A 24,005-nucleotide genomic window follows, 5' to 3' on the forward strand; every position below is an offset into this window, starting at 1 on the left:
CCCAAATAACAACTGCATGCATGAACAACCCTGTAAGGACGAAGTAGCCAAGGCTACCCTCTCGGCAGCTGCTCCCTTGCACAGCTGAGCATTTCTACAAAACTCTCTGAATCACTCTGTGCCTCCCGCTGCCTGATCTTCACCCAGGCCCAGCCACAAAGCAGAGCGGCAAGGAAAAAAGCTCCTTCCTCTGCCACCTGCCTTGTGGGCCAGTGAAGCTCACAGCAGTGGTCAGAGAGGGTCTGCAATCAGCTCTCTCCTCCTCTCTTCCTCTTCTACCACCCAGCCCCACACCTCTGCAACTCCCTCAGGCTTCCTGGACCAGATGAGCAACCAAAGGATTGTTTTCCCACAGGAATGTAACTCTGGGTGCAGAATATTTGTGTACTTCAAATGTACCAGATACTAGAGGGTTCTGGGTGTCCCCAGAACAGCAAGCTGAACAAGACTGACTGTGGCTCTGCCTCAAGACCAGCTTATAATCTAGAAGGGACTATGGCACACCTAGGGCAACTGGCTGTTACATCAAGTGCCAGGAAACAACACACAGTGCTGACTGAATAAACCCCAGGGCAGGGGAGAGGGCATGGGTGGCTGTTCCAAAGAAAGACAGAGATCTGAGACCTTGCTCGATGGGGTGGGAGAGAGGCAGCGTGGCATGGGTAGTCCTGGAGGCAGAGAGGAGCTGGGCACTTTCAGGACCTGGAAGAAAGCCAGTGTGGCCAAAGGGCAAAGAGATGGGCACTGCTGAGGGGCCCGGCTTCTCCTCAGAGGCCAGGCAGTGCTAGGGAAAAAATGAGGTAGGATGGAGGCCAGTAACTGGGGGAGTCTGTGCTCACCCCCATGTCATCAACTATTGACTGGCCCCTTCCTTCTCTTTACAGAGCTGCTGGCTGCAAAGAAGACTCATACCTGTGAGTAGGGGTTTGAGCCAAGAAGGTGGTGCTGGGTATAGTGAAACAGTTCAGTTCAGGAGGCATGAGTAAAAGAAAGGCCCAGGACTGGACAGAAGTAAAAGAGGCAGGCCAAGACTGTAAGGCCCGAGAAATGAGGATGAAAGGAAAAGATCTACAGGCTGACAGTGAGGGACAAAAAAAGAAGCCCGAAGAGTGTCAAGTAACAAGCAGTATATAGAAAAGGGGAACTGTGAAAAGAGGAGGGTAGGGTGCTGGACAGAGGCTCAGGCTGCTGGGCCAGGGCAGGGAGGAGGTTTAAGGCCACCCCAGCCTCGGAATTTAGCAGCCACAATGGGAGGCCTAGGAGTGTGCCCAAGGCTTTGTGGTGGCAGAGCCAGGTTTGGTGTGTTCATCTCTGTGGTTAACACATTCTGAGGTGTGAGCAAGCCTGGATCGAGGCTCTGCAGAACTAGAGAGCAGGAAGCCTGCTGTCTGTAAGAAAGAATGGACAGGGACACTGTTTCTTGGGGTCCTGAAATCCTGAGGCTAAAATGTGTGAGGAGGAGCCTAGAGTTCCAGAAGGACTTCCCAATGGACACTTTCGAGTAAGTGTCTTCTCCAGGACCACTGCAGCACCTCAAATCCTGTCACAGAGAGACAGGCTATTCCCCCACCAAGTGAGTCCTGCCCAGCACTCTGAAAAAGACTTACACAAGCATGGACATTGAGTTGATGATGATCATCTCCTCAGAGGAGGTAACCTCCACGCCTCCATAACATACTCTTTGTCCACCAATTCCTCCCTCCCACCACCAAAGCCATCTGCAGCCTTGTGTTCCAGCATCCTTCCTCCCTGAGCTTGGGGCTTTCCATTCTCCTGGGGGGTCAGGCTACTTGGCTCAGCATAACCCTGATTAGCTTCGTGTACCACTAGCCACAGGGCCCCAAGGAAATGCTGAGCAGGCCCTGGGAGGAAATCAGAATGATGAAGGCAAGCTGGAGGAGGGGACCAGGGACCACACTATCAGGGGGGGAAAGGGGACTTTTGGAGAAAGTCCAAGCCTAGCTTCCAGCCCTGCCCTGCCCTGTCCTTTTAGTCCCCACTATGAATATCCTCATGAGGATCCAGGCCAGCCACCCTCACCAATCCAATGCACAACTCCCAAGCCGGTAGAGAGAGGCTTTCCTGGTTGAAGAGCTGAGGGTTCCAGCAAGATTAAAGACCTCTCAAGGGGGTTGGCCCAGATGTGGAGATCCATTCCCTGCCCCCAGGTCAAAAAAATAAAAACTGTTCCCCAAGTGAAATAACCTCAAGAAAGAGGTCCATGATAGGAAAATTAGGGGGCAAGACCAAGAGGGAATCTACTGACTAAGGAGCCCGAAGAGGGACCTCCAAGGCTGGGGTTGGGGTACTCCACACAGCAAACTGAAAAATGAAGGGACCCATCAGTAAGAAACCTCACACCAACAAAACCTACAGAGAAACTCAAGTGCCAGGAGACTGGCCAGCCTGAGACACACTCAAAAGCACACTTGAACCAAAAACACCACCATGTCCCTCAAGTGGATCTGAGATCACTTTGCCTGACCCATCTACTGTTCTTGACTTGTGTGACCTTGAGCAGGTTACTTAACCGCTCTGTGTTTCCCCTTACTCGTCTTTGAAATGGTAGCTATCACAGAAAGTATTTTGTGGGGCTTACATAATCCACCCAGAACTGAGTCATTCCCGGCACTGAGTTAAACACTACTGTTAAGAGGACGAAGATGGTGGTGCTCTCTCTGTGTATTCCAGTCTAGCAGTTCCTAAAGGCCTTTCTGAAGGACCAACCCATCCTACAGAGTCTTGGGTATTTGCCTAATGATACTGCCACTGTCATTTCCTCAGCCCAGGATAGCATCATGAGCAGAGGAGGAGGAGGGCGGGTGTGGTGAGGGTCAGCAGTCTCCTGATTACACCACACTGGGTATGGCTGTTGACAGTCCACAGGGTCTCAGTGCCATGTGACACCACCCAAGACAGATATCCTGTGACTTACCTCTGGGACATCCCTACCCCTGGTGTCACCTGGTGAGGAGGGCCTGGGGTACTCAGGAAGAGGGGACTTCGAGCCTGGCCTCTGCCCTTGAGCTCCACGAAGCTCCCCAGCTAGAACTGCCCTGGCAGTGGAAACAGCTTTTACCGCGGGCTGTGGCTGTGGTTTTGGAATTTTCCAACGCCCCCTGTGATTGGCTGCCCCGCCCCTCACACCCTGCCCCAGACCCAGATTGGCCACGTGGGGTGCCTGTCATCATACCCAGTGCACCTCTGGGGGCTTGGGGGGCTGTCACTTGGCCACCTGTGTGGTGCAGAGCTTAAACCCCCCTGCCCAGAAACTGTGGGGAAGAGCTTTGTGCAGATCTGTGGGCTGAGGCATCGCTGAGAGAGCTTCACTGCACCTCCCCTGCCAGCTGTGCGCTGTCCTGGGCTACCCTACTGAGGACAGGGAGCCAAGACCGGCAAGCCTAGGCTCAGTCATGAGAAGTAAGTGAATGGGGCCACCTGGTCATGGGGAAATCCTACTGAATAGGAGGGTTGTCTTGGAAGCAGTGCCTCCTTGGCAGGGTGTGTCCCAGTCAAGGTCAAGATCTGCTGGGAGATGGGTAGAGTCCCCAGGGAGTTTCTCTCCCCAGGCAGCTTCCTTGGCTGCAGTGGTAAATGGATTGTTGAGGAGTTCCTGCCATATGTTCTGGGAAGACTGAGAATGCCCCTTGATTCACAAAAGAAACCAAGACCAAGGGAGGGGAGTACATCACCCAAGAGCTCATAATTGGGGCCTGGGAGCCAGTGCAGGTTGGTAGTTACCAGGACTCAGCTTACTTTCCTAGCTCCTCATGAAGAGTTTCTCTTTGTGCCTCCAAACACAGGCACAGCTGTGCCCGGAAGCAGGAGTCACAGTAAACTGAGGTCAGCAAGCAGTGGGAGTCAGACAGCACCATTTAGGCCTCAGAACCTCCAATCTGTCTGACCTTACCCCCCCACACACACACAACATACACATACTGGGAGTGCTCTGTGTGTGCTTGAACATGTGTTTATGTATGCACTTGCATGTGCCTCCAGGTGCAGTTGCCCATCTGAGGCAAGTAGAGATGGAAGCTGACAGCCCTTGACCTCACTCCCTTCCCTGTTTGGAACCATGGGCTGACAGCTGCTGGGCAGATATCTGGGGACCATTTGTCTCCCAGTTGAGTAATATGGGCAAATGAGGCCACCCTCCATGTTCATGTAAGGGACACTAGAGGATCTCTGAGAGTCCAGAGTAAATGAGGAAAAGGGAAGCCTGTGACCTGGAGTCCTATAACCTGAGGCCTAAGGCTGCCCCAGCTTCAGCCTGGGGTCTTTCCACAAGCCACAGAAAGGAGGCCATTCTGGGTCTTGGAAAGACCCATGGCCTAAAAGTCTAGTGAGCAGATTCCAGCAGCAGGTCTCCTGAGGCAAGCCACTGGGCTCTGGGCTCTGGTCTCTGGCCACAAAACAAAAGAGGTAGTTTTCACAATAAAGCTAAACAATAGAGAAAGTCTCCCAGTTCTAATAGCCCAGGACCAAAGAGTGGCCCCCTTGTCTCCAAATGAGACACCCCCCAAGGATGAAAGAGAATTAACCCAAAATATATAAGGAAAGCAGGTCCTTGCAAGCATGGGATGGTACTACAGTTCAGAGACTGGAGCCTTGATGGGACAGGAGGACTAGGAGAAGAGCCAAAAGTCCTGATGATGGGAATGGGAGCAAGATCAGCCCTGAGATGTCATGTTTCTGCATATTTAATGCCCAAGCAAGGGGCAGAATTCTCCAACAGTGGCTGAGGGAGACACTTGGGCAGCTCTGCATTACACACACACACACACACACACTTTCTGACCCTATTGAGTACCAGTTACCACCAACTTGGGAGAATCAGAGTAGTAGACAAGGCTTGGGACCATGACACACCAAAGAGCAAGGCCGGAGAAACAAGGAGTAAAATGAACCCAGGAATTAAGTGATGGATTAAAGGTCAAGGATGGGTCTAATGTCCAGATGGAGGAATACCAGGTTTGCCATAGAATAAGATGCCCAGAAACTACTGGCCACAAGATATAACAGGATATAAGGTACAAACACAAAGGGAGATAGTAAAGATATGGACAGTGTCTCATAACCAAACAGACCCGCTGCCACTACCAGCCATCTTACTGTTAGGAGCAGCTGGTCAGTGTGGATGAGTAGTCAGGAGATCTGAAAGTGGGAGGTCACACATCTGTCGTCTTCCTTGAATCCAGCAATGATAATGCAGAATAGTGGACCTTAAAGAGCTGGAAGTCCCAAGTGTGTGTGTGTGTGTGTGTGTGTGTGTGTGTGTGTGTGTGTGTGTGTGTGTGTGTGCAGGTGCCACAGAGTGCACGTGGCAGGCATAGGACAACTTTGTTAGTTGATTCCTTCCCCTAGAGTTCTGGGGATCAAACTCCTGTCATCAGACTTCCGTGGCTAGCTTACCCACTGAGCCATCTCATGGCCCTATTTGGTTTTTTGCTTTTGTTTGCTTGCTTGTTTGTAACCAAAACTCATATAGCTCAGGCTGGCCTTGGACTCACCATACAGCTGAGGATGACCTTGAATGTCAGACCTGCCTACCTCTGCCTCCCAAGTGCTGGGATTATAGGAGTGCACTGTGAGCCCGGCTCCACCTGGGCTTGCTCCTTCCTTATATACCTCCGGCACCCTTCTGGTGTCCTTTCTTCTCATTCCTAGCTGAAACCCACCTGCCTCAGGCTCAAGGTACTAGAATGGGAAGCGCTTCCGTCTGTCCCATCACCATGAAAATGTATATTGATAACTGCTGTACCTACCAGGGGCTCACTCACCCCTCCTTTGCTCTGTGCTGCTGACTCAAAGCAACAGGGACAGGGACTTTCCCCGAGATGAGTGCTCTCTAAGGAAGATAGCCTGGGGTCTCACTCCTGTCCCCCTGAATATTTCCTGAGGTCTAATTTGTGCAACAACACATTGGCCTCTTCCCTGAGACTCCAAGGCTCACAGTGGAAATCTCTGTTTGGGAGCAGAACAGTAATAACAGAGTGTCAGTACCACAGCCAGGTGTTTCTGGGTCTGCTCACCTCCCAGAAGAGCCACTGCCCTGGAGACGGGAAGCTGCTGAGTGTGGTTCCCACTCCTCAGAGTTTCCTCCTGGTGATTCATCCCCTCCCCCATCCACTGCTTGTTTTCTTTGAGTTCTTTTATTTCCCCTCCTTTCTCCTGCCCCAGACTGTGGGGGTGGCGGGGGCAGCAAGAGGGGGTTTCGAGTGGCTGGCTGGCTTTCATGGCTTTGCAAAACCCTTCTCTCCCTCGCCCACCTGAGTTTTAGCGTCACTAGTTTTTTCAGTTCTGGGATCAGATATGTAAGTAGAAAATTCTCATGAGGGCTTGCCTGGGCTGGGGGCATGCCCACCAGGTAGATCAGTGGTTCCTAGCCCTGTGGTGGCAGCCACCACCTTGGTTTCCAGCAGAAAGTAGAGGAACTGAGAGCTCAGGAAGGAGGGAGGCTGATGACAGGCTGCGGTACACAGGGGACCGCTGGCTGGAGCTGTGGTCTCCGTGGAGAGAGAAGGGGCCTGAGCTAAGAGGTGCATTCCTCTTTCTCATCCAGCCGTTCACTCATTTCTGCAAAGAAAGGCCTAACTGGGATAACCTAGTCCACACTAAGGAGCTCTGCTGGGGTGCACAAGTGTTCTGACTAGAGAAGCAGATAAAGGGGGCAGGAGCCAGCCAGGACCCCTGGGGAAAGCTGGACCCAGGGAATGGTCTCTATCTGTCCATCCACCCATGTATCCACCTATCCATCCATCCATCTATCTATCCTCTACATATCTACCGTCTATATAACTATCATCTACCTACCTCTCTATCTTTGGACTTGGCATCAGTCCTGGTTTGTTCCTCGCCTAACCCAAAATCACCCTCATTTAGAAGTTGTTTATCTTGCAACCAATGACCTTGTTCCATCCCTCTCTCCTTTGGTGTACTTAGGCATCTCATCCTCCAAGAGGATACAGATGTAAATTCCTTGATTGCCTTTTTCTGGCTGTGTAGGCTTGGTCTGGTCACTCTCTAGGCCTCAGTTTTTTGAACTGTAAAATGGAGACAATATTAATAGACCTTACTCTACAGAATCCTTGTGATCATTGAAAATATATATAAAGAACCCCGAGGACAATGTGGTTCTGCAGCTATAGGACCTTGCTGTGCGATTTTGACAATTGAAGTTCAATCTCTAGAGCCCATGTGAAGGTGAAAGGAGAGAACTGACTCCAAGAGTTGTCCTCTGACTGCCACGTGTAAGTTGTGGCAGTTATAGATAGCATGCACTATGCAGTATAATAGTCCATGGATAATTTTTTAAAAGAAATCTGAGTGTGATAGTTCACATCTATAATCCCAGCACTCAAGAGGCTAAAACAGGAAGATCTTGCATTCCAGGCCAGCCTGAGCCCACAGTGAGACTCTGTTTAGAAAGGAGAGAGGGGCAGTGAGATGGCTCAGAGGACAAAGGCACTTGCTGCCAAGTTTGATAACCTGAGTTCAATCCCCAGGCTCCACAGGGTAGGAGAGCACCAACCCCTGTAAGCTGTCCTCTGACCTCCACACGCTCACCGTTGCAGGTGGCGTATGTGCATGCACAATCAATAAATACTGTAATAAAAATAATTTTTTAAGAAACCAAGGTTGGGGAAACGGATCTGTTTATAAGGTGCTTGTTTTACATGCATCAGACCTTGGGTACTGTCCCCAGCACCACACACACACACACACACACAGTGTAAAGCCTGGCATACACTAAGAATTCCGGTAGTGCTTACGTCTTTCATTATTATTCCTCTGAACTCAGTATCAGTTGGAAAGCGGGGAGAGAGGAACAGAAGAGAGAACCCTAGCATGCCTCTGCCTGAACCAATCCTTCCCTGAGACTGGGGCTTCTGGAGTGAGAACCCCTGGGTTGCAGCCCCTCTCTGTTCCTACCACTTCCTCTCTGTGGCTAGGCACCTGGTCAGGACCCAGGGCCCAGCTCTGGATAAAGTCAAAAAGCACTATCAATGAATCTTGCAGCTGTGAGCAGTGTGCGATTAGAGGAGGGATTAGAAGAGGTAAGAGGCAGAGGCACTTGCCTCTGCCTTATTTCTCCTTGTAGGAGGTTCTAAGGTACTCCCTGGGGAGTCCTCCCTGGGGAATGCTCCCTAGGAGTTTCTAGGGCTGAAGCAATCCAAAGGAGAGTCACTTTTGCTCCCCAGGGCTGCATCGTAATTATGGTTTTCACATTACATTAGTAGGGAAGATGCAGAGATAAAGTCGGTGAGCTGGCCTATGTAAGGAAAGGGCTTGGGAAGATCTCAAACCGACCTTGACGCCTTTGGAGGAGCAGCCAGATGGACTAAAATATTGCTATTCCTAATGTAGTCTCAAGGCAAAGAGGCACCATTCTGGAGCTCATTAAAGTACAGACTCTCCTGAGCCCGGCCTTGGCTGCTTAAACACAGACCTGCTTTTGTTTTGTTTTGTGGTGCTGGGCCACAGCACTCAGAACATTGTAACATTGTGAATACTGGGCCAACCCTCTACTACTGAGCTCCATCTACAGCCCCTGGTACTATATTTCAACAAGACCTCCAGGTTGCCTGACCATCAATAGCCTGCACCAGGCATTTCCACATTTCCGGGTTTTGTGAGACTGGAAATCAGAGCGTTTTGCTGTCATTTTTGAAACAGAGTCTCAAACTATATCCCAGGCTGGCCTGAAACTCATGTCAACTGGCCTGCCCCAGCTTTCTGAGAACTGAGGTGTCCCAACTTGAAGGTTTTCTTGATAACCTTCAGGAGGAAGGTGCGATGAGAGAGCACTTAAGACACAAAAATGCTAAGAAATTGTATAAGCGGTGTTTGGCTGCTGTAGGAGCCATAGGGCAGGAGCTGGCCTGGAGGCTCCTGACCTTTGATTGGCTCCAGTTCCTGGCACCGTTGGGCCCTGAGATGGTAAGTTCCTGGCAGACTAGGCTCCCAGGCAACAGTTTGAGTAATCCTGTGATTACTCAGCTCCCCCTCCCCAAACTGGGTTCCCATGGCCTGCTGTTCAGGTACTGGCTCACCCTGTAAGTCTTCAAGGTTGGCTGTGGAAGGCCCTGTTTTCTCTCTCTCTCTCTCTCTCTCTCTCTCTCTCTCCACACACACACACACACACACACACACACACACACACACACACACACACACACACGGTGCTTTCTTTGATATTTAAGCGTTTCGGGTGGATGGTACTCAAAAGACTGGAGGAGAGAAAAGTGAACTAGAGAAAGACAAGAAGCCTGATCATGTGGAGGGTGGGGAACAGGACCAGGACACAGCAGGAGTTTCCCTCTATTTCTGTTGTCTCTCCATTGCTGTAACTGACTGTTTACCCCCCAGTCCCCAACCTCTTAGTCTTTCTAGCTCATTTGGCGAGTCTAACACAGAGAGCTCTGATTCTATGTGCTGGTCTCATTGTGGACCACTGCCTCAGACTGATGATAGGGAAGACAGAGGAGGGACTGGGCTAGTAGCTGGCGTCTAGGGCTCCCACAGCCCCCAAATCTCCCAGTTCTTGGCTGACCAATCTCTTAAGACAGGCAAGGTCTTAGTCACACTGTACTAAGGCTGGGCTAGGACCAACAGTGGGTCAGGTATGGGACAGGGCGGTGTGACTGGGGTCATCCATGCGGTCAATGTACACACGCACACGGATGTGGCTCTTGGAGAAGGGAAGAGGTAGGAAGGCCTGTGGTTGCCTGCTGGGCCAGGGCCTGAGTTCCCACTGTGGCTTGGCCTAATCTCCCTACCACTTGCTTTTCTGGGTGACCTATGTTGGTTTCCCCCCTCTCTGGTCTTAGGGCCACTAAAGAGAGACACACCACACACAGTACATAGATGAGAAGGTATTGGGTAGGAGCAAAGCCCGTGGGCCAAAGTGCTTTAGCCAGCCTGCCGTGCCCATCAATTTGCTTTGTCTCAGACAACAATAACCAGCCCTTGTAATGTTCTGCTCCTCCACAGTGCACAGCCCCCCCACAAAAGTATGACCTACCCAACAGACAATGTTACTTTCGCCCTCGTTTGCTGCCAAAGGAACTAAGGCTGACAGTAATGTTAAGTGACTGGAAGTGTGCGTGCCCCCACACTTTCCACCCCTCTTCCAGACACCCAGGTCCCCTCTTGTTCGCTCTTCCCCCAAGCATTAAAATCAGCTTGTAACTTACAGGAAACAATCTGAAAAGTGCACTTGCAGTTTGGTGGCTGCAGCTTGCTGTGCAGTTGGCGGGTGGCACATACATCTGGGGGTGGGTCAGGGAACTGAGTTTTAGTGGAAGGATTTCAGAAACTTATGTGGCAGGTCCCTTTAAGAGACAGCTACTTAATCTGACTCAGCTCTAGGCTGGCTTGAGAAGATGGTGGTTTAAGGATGATGGAATATTTTGGGAAATGGTGGGCACATCACAGTCTACCTCTCTCCCTCGAAACAGCAGGCCCATGTGTGGTTTTGGTTTTTGAAACATGTCTTACATAGTTCAGGCTAGCCTAGAAGTCACTATGTAGCCAAGAATAATCTAGAACTCCTGATCTTCTGGCATCCACTTCTTTTTGTTTGTTTGTTTGTTTGTTTGTTAGTTTCTTTCTTTCTTTTTTTTTTTTTTTTTTTTGAGATAGGGTTTCTCTGTGTAGCTTTGGAGCCTATCCTGGCACTCGCTCTGGAGACCAGGCTGGCCTCGAACTCACAGAGATCCGCCTGCCTCTGCCTCCTGAGTGCTGGGAGTAAAGAGTAAAGGCGTGCGCTACCACCGCACAGCAAGGCAATCACTTTTTAAATGCTGGAATTACAGGGATGTACAGCCCCACTCAACTAGCAGGCTCACGTGTGACCAGGCAACAGGCCCAGGCTGGAAGTGAGCTTGTTCTACATGAGGCCCTTCCTCTGTCCCTACAGTGGGAGACATGTCACAGATGAGAGGTAACTTTACTCTAGACCTTTTGTTTGTTAGTTTTTGTTTCGTTTGGTTTGGTTTGGTTTTTCAAAATACATTTTTTTTTTCTGTGTAACAACATTGGCTGCCCTGGAACTGGCTCTGTAGGCCACACTGGTCTCAAACTCAGAGATCCTCCTTCTCTGACTGCCCAGGGCTGGTATTAAAGGTACATGTCACCATACCCAGCTCATCTAGCTCCCTCTCAAGGAAGGACTGGAACAAGGCCTCTTAATATCCCCTGAAATGCTGCAAAAGCTGTAGGCACTGACAGCGATAAGACAGAATAAAGGAAACCAGCCTGAGAGCGGCAGCCACCGCAGAGGGCGATCAGGCAGCACTTAGAGTTCAGTGGGAGTGAAAACTTGGTTTTTTTGTTTTGGTTTGGTTTTTGGTTTTCAGTTGTTTGTTTTTGGCTTTTCAAGACAGTTTCTATTGTAGCCCTGGTTGTCCTAGAACTGGCTCTATAGAGCAAGCTGGCTTTGAACTCAGAGATCCTCCTGCTCTGCCTCCTGAGTGATAAGATTAAAGTAGTGTGCCAACACCGTCTGGAAAAAAAAAAAAACTTGGGTTTTAGTGGTCAGTAGGCAAGATCTTCCTAACAAATGTAAACAAGTGCACTGGTAAAAATTATCATTGATCCACAGGCCACATATACCTTCTTTTTTCTCTTTCTTTTTTTCTTAAGACAAGATCTCACTATTAGCAGGGTGCTGGTGGTGCACGCCTTTAATCCCAGCACTCAGGAGGCAAAGGCAGGTGGATGTGTGTGAGTTCAAACCCAGCCTGATCTACAGAGCAAGTTCCAGGACAGGCACCAAAGCCATACAGAGAAACCCTGTCTGGAAAAACAAAAACAAAACAAAAAATCTCACTATGTAGCCCTGGATATCCTGGATCTTGATATGTAGATCAGGCTGGCCTTGAACTCACAGTGGTCTACCTGTCTCTGCCTCCCTAGTGCTGGGATCAAAGGGAGTGCCACCATGCCCAACAAGTCACATATACTTTTCACACAGGCACACACAAGTATGTCTTCAAACATGTCAAGAAGTCATGCACATAATACAAAATGAATAGTTCAGGAGGGTGGGATTGGAAAGCTGGCACTCAAGTAAACTAGCTGTGTGAGCCTGAGCTAACTAGTTCTTCATCTGTGAGGAGAACAGGTGGATGAGATGGTTTTAATCTCAGCCAATTTTAGCAGTTATAGTCAGTGCTCATAGGGATGGACACAGACACCTTTGTACATCCTCTAACGTGCTAATACACAGAACACTACTTTGTGTTGGTTCTGGGGCTAACAGCCTGGAAACCCTATTTGGACTCTTGGGCAGTCAGCAAAGGGTTGAGCCCTTCCTCAGACAGGCTCCATCCCTCTTTCTTCCTAGTCTCTCTGTACCCCACTGTTTTGGTCCCCCTCAATGTGGCCTTCCTTTTCTTCCAAGAGTGACTGACAGCTCTGTCTGGTGCCCAGTGGCTTGGTGTACCTCATGCTCCTGCCATGCCACATAACTCTGTTCATAGGAGCCAAGCCTCAGTAGGGGGAGGAGGCACAAAGGAAGCCCCTTGGGCGGGAAGCAGGTGTTATGAAGCAGTAAGGACTCCTCTGACTCTTTCTACAGGATGGGGGCGGGGAACACTGGAGATGTTCAACTTGAAGGATAAGCAGGTGGCCTCTTTGCAGCTGCTTTCTGCCTCCATTAAAGCTGCTGCAACTCCCAGCTGCTTTGTGAACAAAGGCACAGGCTCCTCAGACCCTTTGCTGAGAAGCATTTCTCACTTCACTTCCCCTTCTCTAATACAAGAGGGCATGCTGGAGCTCCCAGGAGAAATGGAGGAAGCACCAGATACCTGCACCTGCACCCCAGGTTCATGGTAGTGAAGTCCAGAGAAGCATCCTGGGCTAATTTCTCTCTCTCTTCCAGCACAAATTGAAGTAATCCCTTGCAAGATTTGTGGGGATAAGTCGTCTGGGATCCACTACGGGGTTATCACCTGTGAGGGGTGCAAGGTGAGTTGCACATGAACATAAAGAAGAGAACCTTCTCTTGGTGTGGGAAAGTGACCGCAGGGTCAATCACAATTATACAGTGGGGTTGGGGGGCTTTGGTGGGTTTCCAGATGTGGGCAGTCCTGAGAGCAATGCATGTGGGTTAGAGGTCCTCAGGACCACCTTGAGCTTGCCCTGGGTGGAATAAGCAGTCTCTGTTCCCCAGGGCTTCTTCCGCCGCAGCCAGCAGTGTAATGTGGCCTACTCCTGCACTCGTCAGCAGAACTGCCCCATCGACCGTACCAGCCGTAACCGATGCCAGCATTGCCGCCTGCAGAAGTGCCTGGCTCTGGGCATGTCCCGAGATGGTGAGGATGTGGGGGCAGGCCCCAAGAGTCCCTGCACTCTCTAGAGGAATCCTGGCTCTTGCCAGACAGAGTTGGCCTGCAAAAAACACCCTGCCAGGACCCTCTTGCCATTCTTCCACCCATATAGCCCTTTGTCCCATCTTTTTGGAGGTCCTCAAGGCTCTTCAGAGTCTCAACGACAGGCTCTGCTCCAGAAAACCTTTGCCAGCTCCCTATTACTCTTGTCTCTTCTTCCTCTCATGAATTCTCTTCACTCTGCCTTCTCCTGGCCTACTTCCCATCCTGTTTCCATATTGTTGTTTCCTGCCCTATCCTACCCTGTTTAGCTCCATCTCCCTCCCGAACCCTGTGTGACCATCCCCAGACACAGGATTGTGGCTGGGAACACCATCAGAGTTAGCCTGAGAATGACCCAGAAGGTGGGGGATGGAGTGTGGTGTTCCTAGGGTCTTATCCACCCTCCTCACCCACCATCCTCACCACAGGAGCAGCCCTGGGGGGGGGGGAGGGCAAGGTGAGGAGGAGCCAGAAGGAACCTGTCAGCACTTTTCAGTGCTCAAAATAACAAAGCGAAAGGAAACATGCAGGGGTGCAAAGGGGCAGGCGGGGCCAAGGGCTGTACCCCCACACCTGGGAGGGGTTGGGGGAGAGAAAAGGCAGGAAAGAGAGAGCAGAAGAGGATGTTCAGAAGAAGCCGCGGAGCCTGGGTTGGGCTGTGGTGAGTATCTAGGTCACCAGGGAGCCTACAGGCCTGACCACAGGGAGACCTATGTTCGCAGCCCTTCTCTTCCTCCAGCCCTCCCAGACAGGCACGCTGACCCCAATACAGCCTGAAGCCCCCTATTCGACCACCCCCAGTCTGAGACCAGAATCTCCAGCCCAAGCTCCTTGCTTGGTTTCTGTCACTATTGGCATCTAGTTTAGAATTAAAAAGATTTTGCTAGGGAGATGGAAGTGCTGGTGGGACAGAACCAGGAGCGGGAGGAGCCTAAACTCCTGCAAAGAAAGTTGACAGACAGAGCTGGAGAAATCCGACTGCGGATCAGATTTGTGTGCCTGTTGACCCTGCCCTGTGCTATGTTCTCCTGCCACCCGTACTGATTCCTGACCCTTCTTCAGCTGTTAAGTTTGGCCGAATGTCCAAGAAGCAGAGGGACAGTCTGCATGCAGAAGTGCAGAAACAATTGCAGCAGCAGCAGCAGCAGCAGCAGCAGCAACAGGAACAAGTGGCCAAGTCTCCTCCAGCAGGAAACCATGGAGCAGATACCCTTACATATACTTTGGGGCTCCCAGATGGGCAGCTACCTCTGGGTGCCTCCCCTGACCTTCCTGAGGCCTCTGCTTGTCCCCCTGGCCTCCTGAGAGCTTCAGGCTCTGGGCCACCATATTCCAACAACTTGACCAAAGCAGAGGTCCAAGGAGCCTCCTGCCATCTTGAATATAGCCCAGATCGAGGCAAAGCTGAAGGCAGAGACAGCATCTATAGCCCAGGCAGACAGCTTTCTTCTGGAAGACGTGAACTTCATTTTGAAGGATCCAGGCATCCTGAGCTTGAGGAACCAGAGCAGTGTCCAGACAGCCACTGCAGTCCCAGTTTCTGCAGTGCCCCAGAAGCACCGTATGCCTCTCTGACAGACATAGGTGAGCATCTGGGAAGGGGGATGGGTGGTGAAAATGCGAAGAACGTCCCCCAGTGCCCCTTGTAACTAAATGTTAGTCCTAAGGGATTAGGGACAAAGAGTCAAGGGAGGAAGCAGAGCAAGGTAGACCCGGGAGAGCCTCTTTATGAGAGTCAGGGTGACATCTAGCCATGCCTTCCTCTTCTGGCCCCAGAGTACCTGGTACAGAATGTCTGCAAGTCCTACCGAGAGACATGCCAGCTGCAAGTGGAGGACCTGCTACGGCAGCGCACCAACCTCTTCTCCAGGGAGGAGGTGACCAGCTACCAGAGGAAGGTGAGGGCAGGAGACATGAGGGAAGGAAGGGCATCACCCCCCACCATCAGAAGAGCCCAGAGATGGCTACTCGCACCGGTATGGGGGCCGAAGAGTATCACAGACAGGCTGGCCAAGTGTGTCTGTCTATTCCCTAGCAGCTAGATGAGAGTGTTTCCCTAGCTCCTGCTTACTGAAAATGTACCCAGCTAGCAACCTGCCTCCTCTTCCATCTGGACCTTACCACAGCTGCCTTCATGCTCCATCAGTACCTGACACTAACGGATATCTGAGGGCCATTTATTGAATACTCTTTCTTATCAGTCATTGTAATAGAAGCTTTGATGGAGTATGCCCAACATGCAGCCTGTGTGCTACATGTGTCTAGAGATAGTGATAAGTGTGGCCCAATGCACAATCATGAGGTTATTTTGTTTAGTTGGTTGGCTTTCGGTTTTGTTTTTTTGTTTTTGTTTTTTGTTTTTTTCCGAGTCATGGTTTTTCTGAGTATCCCTGGATGTCCTGGAACTCACTTTGTAGACCAGGCTGGTCTTGAACTCCAGTCTGCTTCTCATGAGTGTTTGGACTAACGGTGTACACCACACTTGGCAAAAAAAAAAAAAAAAAAAAAAAAAAAAAAAAACATGAGATTTTAAAAACTTGATTCCCAGGTGTGAATTTTGTAGATAACCATGTCATATCACCATGTCAAAGGTTAGACATACCTGTGAGATCATCCTCAGCCCCTCCAACAACTGGCCTCTGAGAATAGCATTCCACTAAGGTCAGGTGCTAAGAATCACAAGGTGATCGAACCAGTCCAGTTCAAATCTGAGGTCTCTACAGTATCTGCTGTTCCTTCAGTCACTCCAGGACTATACCAGCTGCTTTGAAATCAGCTGGCACTTCCCATCTGCATCTCTCAGCTGCTGAGACCTTCTTTAGGGGGTACCTTACTTAACAATGTGTACCTTGTTTGCAAGTGAAACTATCTTGCCTGGTTTCCCTTTCTCCACTGCAGCAGGAAGTTTTGCTTTCTACACCATGTTTCAGGAAAGCCATCACCCCCTATCTGGAGTCACCCTCTAGGAGTCTGGGGGGTTCTCTGGAAACCTTTCCTTGCCCATAGCAGAATCCTCATACCTAGTATTGAAAAGGCATCATGAAAGAACAGGTTATCAGGAAGAAGGTAGCTTGGATATTAGAAGCTCTCATCCCTTATATACCTCTTCATGTTTCCTTGTACCGGGCTGAGGGAGGGGGGATATCAGTAATTGGAACCCACTGACAGGAATTGGCCCTGGGTACCTTTGTGCTAATAGGCTTGAGTGTTGAAACATGGAAATGGAGAACCAACTCCCCGCAGCTTACGGGGATGCAGGGACCTGGGAGGATCACGGGTTTCCTCCTCTGTCCCTGCAGTCGATGTGGGAAATGTGGGAACGCTGTGCCCACCACCTCACTGAGGCCATTCAGTATGTGGTGGAGTTTGCCAAGCGGCTCTCGGGCTTCATGGAGCTCTGCCAGAATGACCAGATCATACTCCTGAAAGCAGGTGCCCCGGGATGGGCTGGCTGGGGGATGGGAGGAGAGCCTGGGCTAGGGATGAAAGCAGATCAAGTCTGGGAGGCGGAGCCAGGGCCAAGTGGAGGGAGGTAGCCTAAAGAAGCCAGGATACTGGGAGAGTCGTTGCCTGGCTTTGCTTGACACTGCCCACCTATCTTTCTCCCCCTTATCCAGGAGCAATGGAAGTTGTGCTTGTCAGGATGTGCCGAGCCTACAACCCTGACAACCATACAGTCTTTTTTGAAGGCAAATATGGTGGCGTGGAGCTGTTCCGAGCCTTGGGTGAGGGGCAGGGGAAAATGAAAAATTCCCGACGCCAATCTCTCGAAAGCCTCTACAAGGCTAATGGTCCCCCTACTCTAAACACCCAAAGGGTAGTGCCCTTGGGAACCAGCTACCATGCTTACTGTCTTCATCTCCACTCTGGCAGGCTGCAGCGAGCTCATCAGCTCCATATTCGACTTTTCCCACTTTCTCAGTGCCTTGCGTTTTTCTGAGGATGAGATTGCCCTCTACACGGCCCTGGTTCTCATCAATGCCAGTGAGTGTGGCTGGGCCTGGGAAAGGGCACTCTGGTGACTAGGGCAAAGCAGCTAATGGAGAACCTAGGTCTTCGGATGTAGCTAAATCTGGGAGATTGCTTGAAACAGCAAAATGAGTTCTGCCCAATGCTTCTGGAAAATAAAATAGATTAAAGCATCCAGAGGAACCTTTAGACAGAACAAGAGCAGCATATAATGGGCAGGAGGAGCACGGAGAAGGGAGGTTGGGAGGAAAATGAGCCACTTCCCCAGTAGACATCCACCTGTTGGTCAGTGTGTGGCAGTGACACCTTTGTAGCCTGGCAGTCACCTGGGGAGTTTTAAGAACTGATTGTGTGCCTGGTTCCCACTTCCAGATTCTGATGTAACTCATCTGAGCTGCCCCCAAAATTTTAATGGCCACCTTCAGATTGAGCCACTAAGATTGAGAATGACTGCTTGGTGTGGGCTCATTTTGAGACAGAATGCCTGCAGTGGCAGTAGGGCTCTAGGTATGCACTCCACTGGACTAGAGTCAAGTCAGCTGAACACTATCCAGAGAACCTAGGGCAGTGAGCCTGCTGCTCAGGGTTTGTTAATTAGCAGCACAAGTCTTCCAACTCTACTAGCATGGCCTCAAGCTGGAAGCAAGCTGACTTTATAGATGACTTCTTGGTATTTGAGAGAAGCAAAGCCAGAGATAGCTTAGGAGTTGACAGAGCCACAGAGTCCTACTTTAGAGGCTTTGATGCCCACCTGGATGGCTTCAGGAGCTCACATGAGTCACTCTTGTAGGAGCGGGAAAACTCTTTTCCAACATTTTACCTCCATGTCAGAAATCTACTGCCTGACATTGAATGAGCTACATGAGAGACCAGGTTACCTGGGCTGAGGTAGTTTGGAGTTGGAAGGCTAACAGTCCCCACCCTTTCATCACTACAGTTTCCCTAGTAGTTAGCTAGACATCTCTGCTGCTATCAAACCAACACACACACACACACACACACACACACACACACACACACACACACACACACAGCTGATAGGGCCTCTTCAAGAAGATACATGACACCATTTTGCTGGGCAAGACTATCTGTGTTGTTTCTATTTCACTCTGGTCCCATCCCTTCCTTCAGACAGGCCTGGGCTCCAAGAGAAAAGGAGAGTGGAGCATCTGCAATACAATTTGGAGCTGGCCTTCCATCATCATCTCTGCAAGACTCATCGCCAAGGCCTCCTAGCCAAGGTAGGAGCAGTCCATAAGACAGAAGAGACCAGACCTACTGCCAGTTCTGTGCCATCAGGGCTGGGGTCTTCAGGAGCCAAGGAGGGAATGCTGAAGTGCTGTGTTATGTCAGAGTGTTTGCAACAGCAGTAGGGAGGCAGGAACAACTCTTTCCATGTACCAAGAGATGGAAAGTTAGCCTGGAGTTGTAAGAGACCTCCAGGGAACAATTCAGTTTAATTTAGCCAGCACTTACCCAGCACCTGCTTATGCAAAGCACTGTGGAAAGATACAGAGATGCAGTTCTTGTCCCCACTAAGATACTGGTACAAAGAGACTTGCATGCCTTCTAATATAGCTCTAATATGGAGTAGGATGTGTGATATTTTAATAGTGAGATTAACAAAATGCTTTTGATGATATGTCCCTTATCCTTAAGGCAATCCAGTTATGATCGGACAGGTGTTAAAATCTTCCTGTAACAATAAAGTGACTTCCATGACATGTATTAACTGATAACATGAATCTTAATCACAGTGCTCTTTCAACAATATCCTTGAGACCCCTAGTTTAATATTATAAAAGCTCTTAAAATCACAGCATTGGTGGTACGTGCCTGTGATACCAGCACTCAGGGGGAAAAAGGAACCAAGAGAAACAGGAATTCAAGGTCATCTCAGCTCCATAATGAGTTTGAGGCCAGCCTGGGCTACATGAGACCCCCCTCTAGAAATGGGGGGCACTTTTGGAAAAATTATGATGATGTGGACAGGGATTCAAAATAATTTAAGGGACTAGTGAGATGGCTCTGTGAGTAAAGACATTTGCCACAAAACCTAGCACCATGGCCAGAGTTTGATCCCAAGAACCCACATAATGAAAGCAAAACTCTTAACTCCTGCAAGTTGACCTGTGACTTACACACACACACACACACACACACACACACACACACACACACACACACAAAATGTAAAAATTCTCCACAATTTGAAGGTAAAGAGAGTAGAACATAAATGTGAGGAGGGGGATTTCTGTCCCACCTGGTCCCACAGCCATTTAGACCCAAATAAACACACAGAGGCTTATATTAATTATACACTGTTGGGCTGATGGCTTAGGTTTTTATTGGCTATCTTTCTCTTAATTATTAACCCATGTCTATTAATCTGTGTATTTCCACATGCTTTTGGGCTTACTTGGTAATGCCTGGACCTCTTCCTTTCTCAGCAGCTACATGGCATCTCTCTGGTCACTCACTCTCTGCATTCCTCTTCCCAGACTTCCGGTCTGCTAGCCTTGCCTATACTTCCTGCCTGGCTAATGGCCAATCAACATTTATTCATCAACCAATAAGAGAAACATATTCACAGCATACAGAAGGACATGCCCCATCATAAATGTTTCCGAAAAAAGCAAGAGGATGGATGAGGCCATGAAAGATGCCTGGTTTCAACAAACATTCATGAGGGCAGAGAGGTGATCCAGGCTTAGGGAAGGAGATGAATGGAACTCTGAGGAGGCCAAATAGTGTAGAGGGAGGGTAGTTCATGGCACATGTCACATATTCCTATATATGTGCATGTGTGTCTATGTGATTGTGTGCACCCGGTGCACATGCAGAAGAGGATGTGTGTGTATGCCTTTAGAGACCAGGCAACCTAGGGTATCATTCCTTGGTGGTGCCACCTTTTTATACTTTTCATTCATTCATTCACTTATTTATCTATTCATTTTGAGGCAGGGTATCTCACTGGCCTGGTCAGTGACTGACCGAGGACTGCCGATGGCCCCAGAAGTGTGCCTGTCTCTACCTCTCAAATGTTGAGATTATTTGCATCTGCTACCTTGCCCAGCTTTCTTTTTTTCTTCTTCTTTCTTTTTCTTTTCTTTTTGTTTGTTTTTTGTTTTTGTCTCAAGTCAAGGTTTCTCTGTGTAGCCATGGATGCCCTGGAACTTGCTTTGTAGACCTCAAACTCAGAGATCAGCCAGTCTCTGCCTCCCCAGTGCTGGGATTAAGAAAGTGCACCACCACACCCAGCCTTTGCCTGGTTTCCTTCATATGGGTTCTGGAAACTGAATTCAAGTCCTCATGCTTGAAGGCCTGCACTTCATTGACTGAGCTGTGTCCCCAACCCTCATGGCGCTTTCTGCTAAATGTGAGGCCAGAAGCTGGGTAGCCTGGTGAAGCAGGAGATTAACAGAAGGTGGGCGTGAAAACTGTTAGAGGAACCAAAGCAGCGAAGACTTTCTGTGCCATAGGAAGTGTGAAGGCTTTGCTTCTAGGCAATGGGGAGCCCCCAAAGACTAGAGCAATGCCGAATTCAGAGCTGTCATTAGAGAATTTACTTCCTAAAGGGCCCACCTTTGTAGTCATCCTCTTAGGGCTCTTGTGACACACAATCATCGTGCTGGTACTGAGATACAGAAGTTACCTCAAACAGTGTCTCCCTACAGAATGTAAGCTTCAATCTACAACAAAACAGGTTTAAAGAGGGAGAGACTGGGCCTGGGGAAGCAACTGGAATGCAAATGTGGTTGGATCCACTTTGGTGTGTTTTATATTATTTTTTTGAGACTTGGTCTCATGTAGCCAAGGCTGGCCTTGAACTCATGATCCTCCTGCATCCAGCTCCCAAGTGCTAAGATCTCAGGCATGTACCACCATGCCCAGAAGGATCCACTTTGAAAATACATCACACCTTCCATGATAAACCCCCAGCTACTGGCGACACTAGACTATTAAACTCCTAACTCAACTTCCCACTCCGTCTTTGTCTGCCAGACCAGAGCCACTCAGTATCCACGCTAGCCCCTTTAAGGAGTCAAGACCGTTACCTGTTTCTTTTGTTCCCCACCCTCCTGTAGTTGCCAAGGATTCAACTCTGGTTCTGTGTATGGTCACCCTGCCTTCTTCCTACCTGACTTTGCACCACTCTTTTGGCTCCATACTCTAACCACACTGTTTCTTTGCTAGTCCTTCAACAAGCCATGTCTGGTCCCAACTCTCTCAGAGCCTTTGTCCCTGCTGTTGTCTCCTATAGGATTCCCTCACCTCGCCCCTCCCCCCCCCCCCCGGTTTCTAAATGTTTTTCTTCATGCCTTCATTCAGGAGAGGTTTTCCCTAAACAATTACCCAACAGAAGGACTCCGTCCTTCACCCTGATTTAGTACTGCGTAGAACTGTACGCTGCGTACTAACAGGTGTATGTGCTAAGAACACAGACAGCTTTACCTCGTGGGGTACCACGAGATATACTCACAAACAAACACTGTAGTTTAGAACCACTGTAGTTAGAGGTTCATAATTTCCCAAAAAGTTTTTAGGCAGCATATAGCTGTACTTAGGACTCCCAGGCTACTGTGTACATTTAATAAAAGTACAGTTTTTAATTCACTGATGTTAAATCAGAGCTCATGACAGTGCCTCATCTAGATTTATTGAGTTTCTCAACAGATGTCTTTTAAATGAATAAAAGAAATTATTGTAGTAACCCAGGCAAACCCAAAGTACTAAAACACAAAAAAGATAATAATTTCAAGAGATATGGGGGAGTCACCCCATATCTTGTCTGCTTTTCTCTGACTGGTACTTTTCAAAGGAGTTAAGATAAGAAGGGAAGATGGCAAGAAAGAGGTGTTTTTAAGTCTCACTTGGTTGTGCTGGAAATTGCACAGGAATGATGGTGTCTGAATCTTTCTCCCTGCCTCTGTCCCATGGGCTTCTGTACCTCCCTTTGGCTGAAGGCTGACTCTAGACTGATTTATATTTGCTGTGTTGGGTACCAGCTTAGAAACTCTGTTTAGTTCAAACAAGCAGTTCTTGAGCTTATATGTCACCATTATAATAGGAACACAGAAGATACCTAGTGAGAAAAAGACAGATGGACCTTATCTAAGTGAATGCGGGGCAGGAGGGCAGACTGGATCCTTTTTCTACAGTGTGGCAAGTACTACTATATAGAAGGAAGCCTGTAGGAAGGGCTTTAACCCAGTAAGGGATGGCGGGGAGAGTGTCCTCAGAAGAGATAACACCTGAAGGTAAGGACTGGCAAAGCAAAAGACAGTTAGAAAAGTGGGGCGTTGGTGGCGCATGTCTTTAATCCCAGCACTGGAGAGGCAGAGGCAGGCAGATCTCTGTGAGTTCGAGACCAGCCTGGTCTACAAGAGCTAGTTCCAGGACAGCCTCCAAAGCCACAGAGAAACCCTGTCTCGAAAAACAAAAACAAACAAACAAAAAAGATAATTAGAAAAGTACTCCAGATGAGGAAACAATATGAACCAAGGCAGTAAAGTCAGTTCAGGGGTAGGCAGAGCCATGTATGCTGTCATCCAAGCATGCCCTCGCTAAGCCAGTCACAGTGCTGAGGGTACGGAAGTGACTTTCAAAACTGAACCCAGAAAAGGTTCACCTGTCTCACAGCCGCCCTCACTTACCCTTAGGTCTGCAGACACACATACGTCTTACCAATGGGACTGACTGCTGGAGGGGTGGGGAGGCTGGAATGGGGGAAGGCAGCAAGGAGGGTTACCCTAGCTCAACAACAGCAGGAAGACAGTTTTGCTCTGGTAAGCACTGAAATACTGACCCTCATTCCCTCCTAACCATCCCCAGCTGCCACCCAAAGGTAAACTCCGGAGCCTGTGCAGCCAACATGTGGAAAAGCTGCAGATCTTCCAGCACCTCCATCCCATCGTGGTTCAAGCTGCCTTCCCTCCACTATATAAGGAACTGTTCAGCACTGACGCCGAGTCCCCTGAGGGGCTAACCAAGTGACCTAGAGGAAAAGACAACTTTCTAGTTCCTTCAGCCTGATTGCCAGCTGTCTCCCTGGACTCCATTCCCTCAGCCTTCCCTTTCCTGTGCTCTATGGAGGGTGGTCTCCCTAGGAGTAAGCAAATGCTAAGACTGGTTTTTCTGCCCCAAGGCTTGCCTGGCAGAACAACAGTATCAGGCGATGAAGAAAAGGCTTGTTATGTTTGATTTCCCATAAATTCCACCCTGGCTTCTGGAAGGTGTGGGGTAGATGGGATATAAAGGACTGTAGGCGACCAAGTCAAACTAAAAACAAACAAAACAACAGGGGGATAAAGTCAAACTAAACAAAACAAACCAACAGGGGGAGAAATCCAGGTACGGGGATGAAGAGAACTCAATTCTAGGCTCAAAAGCTAACAACAGTTCTTTGAATACCTCATTGTATTTCCCCCATGGGCTCCGGCTGGGGGAGATGGATCTAGCTCAGAGACTGGTGGTAGCAAGCAGCCAGAAGGACCTGTATATAGCAAGAATCCAGAACCTTGAGATTTTCTGCCTTCCTCCTTCTTAGCTCAGTAAAGAAGTTGTTGGCCACCCTGCCCTTTCTCTGGGACCTAAAATACCTGGATATGTATTGAATAAGGATGGGAAGGAAATGAGAGCCAGGATAATGGTTTGATA

The 24,005-nt window shown here is 49.4% G+C and overlaps 1 protein-coding gene across 1 annotated transcript; it reads left to right on the plus strand.

The window, feature by feature from the left end:
• The first annotated feature begins 9,625 nt into the window (after window positions 1–9,625).
• On the plus strand, window positions 9,626–23,675 carry Rorc (RAR related orphan receptor C). The gene is made up of 10 exons (XM_035451303.1): window positions 9,626–9,708; window positions 12,846–12,972; window positions 13,178–13,319; window positions 14,439–14,960; window positions 15,153–15,274; window positions 16,676–16,808; window positions 16,994–17,101; window positions 17,250–17,360; window positions 18,477–18,586; window positions 23,181–23,675. The coding sequence occupies exons 1-10, from the start codon at window positions 9,626–9,628 to the stop codon at window positions 23,340–23,342; spliced, it is 1,620 nt and encodes a 539-aa protein (XP_035307194.1). The 3' UTR covers window positions 23,343–23,675.
• Window positions 23,676–24,005: the final 330 nt, after the last annotated feature.

This window comes from Cricetulus griseus, assembly GCF_003668045.3.
Source record: "Cricetulus griseus strain 17A/GY chromosome 1 unlocalized genomic scaffold, alternate assembly CriGri-PICRH-1.0 chr1_0, whole genome shotgun sequence".
Classification (NCBI taxonomy): domain Eukaryota; kingdom Metazoa; phylum Chordata; class Mammalia; order Rodentia; family Cricetidae; genus Cricetulus; species Cricetulus griseus.